The following is a 9,766-nucleotide window of genomic DNA, read 5'->3' as shown; positions in this document are numbered from 1 at the left end:
ATTCTACCTTTATACACCTTCAATTATTCTCTCCCGCTGTAAACGTTATTTTATTACATTCTTTACATTTAAACTGCTTTATATTCATTGTTAAATAACACTTCATAATTTTCTCTCCGTTTGGTTCTAAAACATAAACTTTTCCTCGCTGGCTCTTCTGTAAGAGAAGTTTTGATTAAAAACATAGAAGATTTCAATTTTACGTGTTACTTCAGATTAGCGTTAGATGCTTAATAATAATACCGATAATGATAATACTAATAATAATATCATGACAATTCTAGACCTCGACCTGTAGTTCCAGATCGATCCTCTTCCTTGGACGGAGGTAGAAATATTTGTGTCTATTTTATACTTTGCTTATCTGTTTGGGTGTTTGCTTATAATCAGTGTACGCGAAAACGGCTGAACCGATCTGAATTCAAAAATTTGCCTTAAACAAATTTCTATTTTTCAAAACTCACAAAAGAAATCGATTTAAAAGCGACAATTAAAAGTTAAAATATTAAATGGGCGCGAAGCGCTCTGGAAGCCAATTAAAGATGATTTTTTTCTTTATTATAATATACCATGCACAAATGGAATACGATATACGATGTACTAACATTTTTTAATTTTTAAATGTTTAGGAAGTAGGACGACATCTCCTCAGGGAGTAAGCCTGGATTCAATATCTTTACAGAACTCCTTCAGCTCTCATGGTATCTCATCTCTTTATCAAGGACGGGTTGATCTCAACCCTACCAGTAGAACTGGGAGAACTAGTCCCGGAGCTGGGACTAGGATTAGTCCTTCTCTCTACTCTAATCTCCAGTTGAGAAACTCATTCTACACCAAGATTCCCTCCAGGGAAGGGTTTAGCTCCGAGGACGGATCAAACCTCTATCCGGAGCAAAGACTACCGGAATCCCACTATGGAGTACCACGGAGCACTCCAGTTTTGACCAACCCACCTCGATCCAGTCCTATGGATTCTAAGGATCAAAGATTTAATCAGAATTCCGAATACTCAGTTCCTAAACCCATCCTTCCTAACTTCTCTCTGGATAAACTAGATATGGGTAATTTGTTTTCTTCATTTTTTACAACTTTTTTATTCAATTACGTGTGCACTGTAAATACTAAATTTTAAGAGATTTTTGACTTGCACAAAATACAATTGAATGGTGGGCAAAAATTTTCAGGACTTTTAAAAAATGTCTTATAAAAAGTAAATCGAACCACAGTATAGTCGTATTTGTATCTGCCAGTGTTCCTGTACTATTTCGGAATGAATTTAACACTGAAAAGGTCGCTAAAAACCACATAAAATGGTACATAGACAATCAGTGCCAGCTTGAAGGATCATCCTTGACAAGGGAGTTATGGACCTGTGATCTCTGATATTAAGAAACAAACCGTCCACTCTATTGTCAAATATAATATGCGGAAGTTCCAGAAAAATGGATACTGTCAAAGTCAAATTAAAGGTGCAGGAAGGCCCCCCATCATGAAGTGACTTTAGAATAAGAACCAGAGGCCAAGTGAAAACTAGGCGTCTGGCAGCTGTCATCGTCAAGGGAGGAGAACAATTATTCAAAGAAGAGTATAAGAGCAAAGTTGATTTTGACAACTTAGTATAATTTACTGCTCAAATTATTTAGTTTTTTAATCATTTTAACCAAAGTAAAATACAGAACAAGGAAAATTCAAGTATTCTGCATCTTTTTTGCCTAAAAATTGCAAAGTTAGCCAGAAGTGGCATTGAAGCATTCTTAAATAACTTGAACCATTGTAAACTGCCAATTTATTGTTAGATATTCTTCAAACAAACCACTTTTGTGCAAATATCGAGTTGCAAAGACTGCAGTTTAGAATTCACAATTTACAAATTTGGAGCCCAGTTTGTTCTACAAAGTAAAAAATACAATCTTCATAGCATTGCCTTGGATCCATTTAATTTTGATGCGGATCCGGATCCGGATCCTGGATCCACATTAGAAAAAATGGATCCGGATCCAAATCCGGATCCGGATTTAGTTAATTTCTTTAATATTTTCTGAACTTTTTTAACAAAAAATTACTTTCAAGTTTTTGTTTTGTTTTTTTCGCTTATTTTTTTGCTAAAACTTAAACCATTCAGAAATGAGGAAATTTTTATAATCTCTCTTTTTTCAAAAGTTCAGATTAGGGTTTTCGGAGTAACAAATTTTTTTTTGCAGTTTTTGGTTGATAGTTTACCCCTTAGATCCGGATCCGTGGATCCGCATATTTTTGCGGATCCGGATCCGGATCCAGGAAGCCAAAATTTTTCGGATCCTGATCCTAAGCACTGCTTTATACTATAAAAATTTTGATGAACTAATAAAAATATTTTTTAATTAAAATTATTTAGATTAGTTTAAAACCTTTTTTTATAATTTAATATAGCGTTCACAAAAATTAAAGAGGATACAGGATGAACAGTGACCATAATGTGAACCAGAGCTTTTCATTTCTATCTGATGTTTTTGTAAAGAAAATTCGATAGAAACCACCTTCCACAGGATTCTCGTTTGCGGTTTATCAATATCGTTTGGACAAAAATTGAGTGAGTGTTTTTTTGCAAAGAAGAAAACAATTTTTACTTATTGTTAAGAAAGAAAAGTTTTGGTTTTTCAATTCATTAGCAGAAAGATATGTAACTTTTGAGACTTAATTTTCTTTGTTTTCATTTTGAGGATATATATATATGTTGACATATTTCTAACTTACAAGATTTATTTTCTGTATTTCCATTTGAATATGATTTTACTTGCAGTGAATATTTTATCATACTAGACTTGAATTTAGATTCTTATTTTGTGTAAAGTTTATATATATATATATATATATATATATATATATATATATATATATATATATATATATATATATATATATATTTATAACCGGTTTGCAAACTTGGAAAATAGCCAAGATTTTCAGACAGTGCGCAGTTAATTTATTCCTTCTTCATAAATCAAATATAATATTATGCCAACCTGAACTATGTGCTATCACCGGTACAACTTTGTACCTGAACTATGCGGTATCACCGGTACAACTTTGTACTTGAACTATGCGGTATCACCGGTACAACTTTGTACCTGAACTATGCACTATCAACTTTGTCACCTCGTAGCTCCTACGCACAAGTATGCAAAAATCAAATCTCTACTGTTCATATTTGAAATTCAAAATATTTTGTTCCTCGCTGGCTCTTCTGTAAGAGAAGTTTTGATTAAAAACATAGAAGATTTCAATTTTACGTGTTACTTCAGATTAGCGTTAGATGCTTAATCGGATTGTTAACCTATTTTCAAATACGCACAAATTATTATTAAAATAAATAATACCTCCATACTATTTTAAAGGGACAGTGAGTGTAATTTCAAGCTAACAGATTTGTCTGATCAAGATGAATTTGATATCATTGTTTTTAATTTTGAAAATTAATTATTTTCATTCTTACTTTTTCTACAAAAGTAACTTGCGCATTTCTACTTCAGGAAACATATAGGAATTGCAAGAATTGTTAACCTAGAAGAATTACAATATCTTCCTCATCATTTATCAGATAAATGTTACAAGGGTACCTTGTGAATCAGGGCATGCAGAGGGTCACTTGAAATAACGCTCACAGTCCCTTTAAATGAGTTTAAAATCCCTTAAACTTTAAGATGTACAATAAAGTACAAAATATTAGAAAATAATGAAAATTGTTAGGTATTTTTTTATTAATTTCAACAATTAATGTCTGAGTTCTTTTTAAATAAGAAATCCTAACTAAATAAGAAACAGTTTCTGATATCTTTATTTTTTGTTTTTGTTTAGTGCTACCTCTTCCGATATATATGAACACACAGATGGCTAGACCTAACCAGAACCTAGAGAAATCGGAGAACCTGGAGAAACCCCGGAACCAAGGTTATCCGGAGAACCCAGAGTATATACAGAACCCCGGAGAAGGATTAAACGGATCCCAGCTAATTCATCCTAATCAGCTGGGACGGAGAGCAGGTTTGGGATTGAAAGGAGAATTAATGCTCCGGGTGGATCTAGAGAATGAGGATGAGTTGATAACTCCAACCATTGAACAGTTATCTATACTAGACGAAAAGGTTATTAATTACTTTTTTTCTTGCCTTGCTAAAAACTGTTTTTAACTCCATCTTACAACCCGATTTAAAACTACGGATTCTGCAAGTTAGAATATTCAAAGTTGGATTTTTTGTCACGCTATCAGTTTCTTTTTAATTCCAAATTAAATTCTACAACTTAACATTAAAGGGATAAGGGCTTCTAATTTTCCTTTTTTAGTCTAAAGAATCTCGAAAAAAATGTATGCATATTTTGATCAAAAAATTAAAACTTTGTCACAACCACTGATTTTCTAATCCCCATATCTTTGCAACCCAATGACCTCAGATGTTTAAACTATGAATTCTTTTAGATAAAATAATCTGAGTTTAAAATACCAAGGTTTTGCACCAGAAGGTTGCAAATTAGGATTGAAAAATATTCCTTTTACAATGGACTGATTGATAAGGTTGATGACGGTAGATGCTATGGATTGGATACTAGTAGTGGAAGTGGTTCTATGGGATCCTCCAGCGGATATGGATCTACAGGTTTCGAACCTAACCTGGATGATACGCTAGGTAAGTCTACAGGGACTGTTTTAAATACACACATTTTTGGAATTTGGCTTTCCCAGAAAAAAAGCAGGTTTCTTTAAGCAAAACAATTTTTTTCTGAGATTTTACACTTTTTTCTTTGGGTCATGCTTGACCAGAGCTGAAAACTTTAGAATGAAATATCCTTAATCCCGATTACTTAATCTACGTATCAAATGGACACACTTTTTATTTTCTTCTGTTCTTGGATACAGTGGAGAAAAATCAAAAACCGGTTTTTAAAAATTCCATAGTCCATCCCGTTTCTGTTAATCTTAATTTCAAAATTTCAAATTTATCAGCTTCATAAACGCGACTCTGATTAGTTGAATTGTACACACTTTTCAGGATACAAGTGCAAGATTAGGTTAGTCTCGATATTAAGAAAAAGAGAGGATCAAGCATTAATCTCGATATCCACCATTCTAAAGTTTTCAGCTCTAAATACATTACGGATCGACGCAGACTTTGCGTCGTTATGAAGCCAGTTTAAATTATTTCGATTAATGCATTGTAGACTAATTTCATTTATTCTAGCGCTCTAAAGAATTAATAATAAAGAACGTATATAAATATAAACAAAAACTTCTTAAATTCCTAAAAACAGTCCTTGATATTTCTCTCTCAATTACTTAACTTAATTAGAGTTTTATGATATTGTTTTCATTGTTCTTAGCTGGGAACTCTTATGTTTTTAATAATTACGATTACCATGCGGGATATTGAATAAAGATTAGATTAATCTGCAGATTAACAAAGATCGAGATCAAGCATTGATTTCGCCCGATATCCAAGATAGCTCTTGATATATAAATATTTTAAATATAAATATACGTAAATATGAATATTTTAACCTTCAAAATATTAAAAATTATTTAATTATTTAAAGTATTTAATGTAAATTATATATATTTATATTTGATGAATACGTAACTTTGGGACTATGAAGGGGTTTCAAAAGAATACAAATGTTGTCTAGATATACATCACATTTTATAGCTTCTCAAGCAGACAAGGGACAGGGTAGACTGTTGTTGTGACAACAAAAATTTATCTAGAATCAAATGCTTTTTCTAAGCTTGACAATATCTGATAAACAATAAATACTCTGAATCTCTTAGCTCCATTATAGAAGCTGTAAACGTTATTTTATTACATTCTTTACATTTAAACTGCTTTATATTCATTGTTAAATAACACTTCATAATTTTCTCTCCGTTTGGTTCTAAAACATAAACTTTTCTTATTTATTTTGGCTTCTTCACACAGATTCGTTTTTTTTTGGCTTAAAAGAGGCTTCATAAAAATCATAAGATATTTCTGATATTTCGAAATTATTTAAAATGAATTTTTTTACATTAAACAACATTTTTACTTTTACACAGCAGATGAAAGGCAAAAAAAGTAATAAGATTAACGTGCTTTTTTGTTTGTTATAACATTCAAATAATTAGATTACCTTGAACAAATTTTAGATCTTGGGTTGACTGGAGGTACGGGAGGAATGGTAGGACGTGTACCAGAATCTAATCATGAATCTGATCCCGGAGAAATCTTACACAAATACCAAAACAACGCCCATTGCTGGAACAGTTCCTCCACCTCTGGTTATATCGGAGGTACACCCGGAAACTCTGTGACGGAGCAGGCGATGGTTTTCTCGGTTTCCGGCAGTTCAGGAGGTATATACGGAGTAGAAACTCTAAATGGAACCTTGAAACGTTCCCATTCGGTCGGTGTTTCCCAGCCTACTACATTTGACCGACAGCATCCGATGCGTCAGTCCCTGGCAGGTGAGCTAGAGCGGACAATTTCTGGAGATATGAACGGGGTCAGTAAAGGAAGAAATCTGAGAAGTTTTGTAGAGAAGAGTTTTATCCCAAAACCAAACAAGAGTAAACCTCAGGGGAAGAGTTCTGATCATCAGAGGTAAGAGTTTGTAAAGGTTATGAACAAAATTACAATCAGAACTTTACTGCTGTGGCTTTCTTAACGAATTACAAGTAATATCCATATTGTTGTGCTTAAAACGTCCAAAATTTTTTATTTATTGTTAGTTCTACGTGAGACATGCTTAGAGCTAGCTGATTCTACGTGAGCCATGCTTAGATCTAGTTGTTTCTACGTGAGATATGATTAATTCTAGTTTATTCTACGTGATACATGCTTAGATCTAGTTTATTCTACGTGAGATATGGTTAGCTCTAGTTGTTTCTACGTGAGATATGATTAATTCTAGTTTATTCTACGTAAGACATGCTTAGATCTAGTTTATTCTACGTGAGATATGATTAGCTCTAGTTGGTTCCACGTGAGACATTCGTAGTTCTAGTTAGTTCTACGTGAGACATGCTTAGATCTAGTTGGTTCTACGTGAGACATGCTTAGATCTAGTTGTTTCTACGTGAGATATGATTAACTCTAGTTTATTCTACGTGAGACAAGCTTAGATCTAGTTTACTCTACGTGAGATATGCCTTAGGTCTAGATGTTTCTACGTGAAATATGATTAACTGTAGTAGATTATACGTGAGATATGCTTAGATCTAGTTGTTTCCACGTGAGATATGATTATATCTAGTTGGTTCTACGTGAGATATTATAAACTCTAGTTGGTTCTACGTAAGATATGATTATATCTAGTTGGTTCTACGTGAGATATGATTATATCTAGTTGGTTCTACGTGAGATATTATAAACTCTAGTTGGTTCTACGTAAGATATGATTATATCTAGTTGGTTCTACGTGAGATATTATAAACTCTAGTTGGTTCTACGTAAGATATGATTACATCTAGTTGGTTCTACGTGAGATATGATTAACTCTAGGTTCTACGTGATATATGATTAAGTCTAGTTGGTTCTACGTGAGATATGATTATATCTAGTTGGTTCTACGTGAGATATGATTACCTCTAGTTGGTTCTACGTGAGATATGATTATATCTAGTTGTTTTTACGTCAGATATGATTATACTTAATTGGTTCAACGTGAGATATGATTATACTTAGTTGGTTCAACGTGAGATATGATTATATCTAGTTGGTTCTACGTGAGATATGATTACCTCTAGTTGATTCTACGTGAGATATGATTATATTTATATAGTTCTACGTGGTTGAGTTAGGAGTTTGCTCTAGTCCCTGATTACTGGTTTTCTCTCAAAAGTTTTATTGGTTTAAATCTTTTCTGTCATCCGACTACTTTAGCAACTTCTTTTTCAACATTTTTACAAACTTTTAGATTAAAATTAGCTTACTTAATACATCAACAAGATATGTTGAATTCAAATTTTTCCGCTTAAATTTTTTCTTCTGCTATAATTCTATTCTCCAAATACTTTGGAAAGCCCAGGAAAAATTAGAATTATATCAATTATTGGGCTGATAATATCCAGGTTTTAAAGTTAAGGGTTCCAGTTAATAATCTAATATTTGAGCTCTTATATCATTTCATGTGACGGTCACATTCATTAAAGTCAAAGTCAAAAAAGTATTTGGAAAAAAGATCTAATTTCCATCACAAATAAGTCAATATCTATTTGAAGGAAATAAGTACCTATCTATTTGAAGGAAATAAGTACCTATCTATTTGAAGGAAATAAGTACCTATCTATTTGAAGGAAATTAAGTTATGACTCTTTATATCCACAGTCTTTTCTTATGATATTTTCTCGTGACTTTATTTACATTTAAGTAGAATATTCAGAAAAAAATCCTTGATATAAAAGAACAAGACTATTTTCTAAAATAACTTTTCAAAATATTTTCTGACTTATTTCTCATGTTTTTATTTAGCTTATTTTCCCAGTAGTTTCTTTATCATGACACCTACGAGTGGAATGAACGAATTTCATGCGATTCTTTCTTGATAAAATTACAGTGAAAATTCACAACAGTTCCCTTTAAACCTTTTTCTCAACCAGTATCTGAATGATATATCCTTATTTCTCAAACGGAAAATGAGATTTCTCTGTAAAAGTGGTTTGCATATTTATGCATGCTGTAAAAATGAAGAAAATCGTCAGAATTCAACACTTTTTGTGATAAAAACTACAGTATGATCCTAATTGCTACTCAGAGAGAGGTTTAAAGGAAACGCTGTTGTAAATTGTTGAGAACACTTTCTTTAACAGACGGTCGCTCGAAAATACGTGAACAGTTCCTTTATGATAAAAATACTGTTTGTTCAGTGGTTCACAGCTTCCCAGGCATACAAGCACTCTTCTTCGGGCGCAAACAAAACAAGCAAGCACACTCACCAACAAACAAACAAACAACAGAGATGAAATTCATAGTTTTGATAAGCATGGAATTATTGCAGATAATATATTCACCATGTAGATATATATATATAGATGAACTCTATATGATACATATGTATGTACAAAATAATGTACATAGTTGTAAACTCGTTTGTACATCTGTTCTGTAATTTATATACTTTTCCTTATGATATATTATCCTTTACATACAATGTTTTCAATTCTTTGGTAAAAGAAAATAATCTAGAAAATGATCTAGAAATGATCTAGAAATGATCTAGAAAATGATCTAGAAAATGATCTAGAAATGATCTAAAAATTATCTAGAAAAAAACATCTAGAAATGATCTAGAAATGGTCTAGACAATGATCTAGAAAATGATCTAGAAAATAATCTAGAAATAATCTAGAAATGATCTAGAAATGATCTAGAAAATGATCTAGAAAATAATCTAGGAATGATCTAGAAATGATCTAGAAATGATCTAGAAAATGATCTAGAAATGATCTAGAAATGATCTGGAAAATGATCTAGAAAATAATCTAGAAATGATCTAGAAATGATCTAGAAAATGATCTAGAAATGATCTAGAAAATGATCAAGAAAATGACCTAAAAATTGATCTAGAAAATGATCTAGAAATGATCTAGAAATGATCTAGAAAATGATCTAGAAAATGATCTAGAAAATGACCTAGAAAAGCTATGTAAGGATTATGACATGTGCCCGCTTCAGAAAAATAACATTAATTTGTTGGAATAATTGGGGGTGGACATTATTACATTATCTTTGCAACCTAATAGTTTTTTCCTTTGATATTTCAA

General features: G+C 32.0%; 1 protein-coding gene across 1 annotated transcript in view; it reads left to right on the top strand.

The window, feature by feature from the left end:
• The window catches only part of LOC111705783 (MTSS1-like protein), a 41,278-nt gene extending 31,817 nt beyond the window's left edge, over positions 1–9,461 (top strand). Inside the window, exons 15-20 of the mRNA XM_023478449.1 lie at positions 285–328; positions 630–1,061; positions 3,835–4,121; positions 4,550–4,661; positions 6,152–6,605; positions 8,870–9,461. Of these exons, the coding sequence (XP_023334217.1) occupies positions 285–328; positions 630–1,061; positions 3,835–4,121; positions 4,550–4,661; positions 6,152–6,605; positions 8,870–9,020 (1,480 nt within the window). The 3' untranslated portion in view covers positions 9,021–9,461. The remainder of the gene's footprint in view (positions 1–284; positions 329–629; positions 1,062–3,834; positions 4,122–4,549; positions 4,662–6,151; positions 6,606–8,869) is intronic.
• Positions 9,462–9,766: the final 305 nt, after the last annotated feature.

This window comes from Eurytemora carolleeae, unplaced genomic scaffold (genome assembly GCF_000591075.1).
Source record: "Eurytemora carolleeae unplaced genomic scaffold, Eaff_2.0 scaffold616, whole genome shotgun sequence".
Taxonomy (NCBI): domain Eukaryota; kingdom Metazoa; phylum Arthropoda; class Copepoda; order Calanoida; family Temoridae; genus Eurytemora; species Eurytemora carolleeae.
Note: the sequence above shows the minus strand (reverse complement) of the source record. Positions and strands in the feature narration are given on the sequence as shown.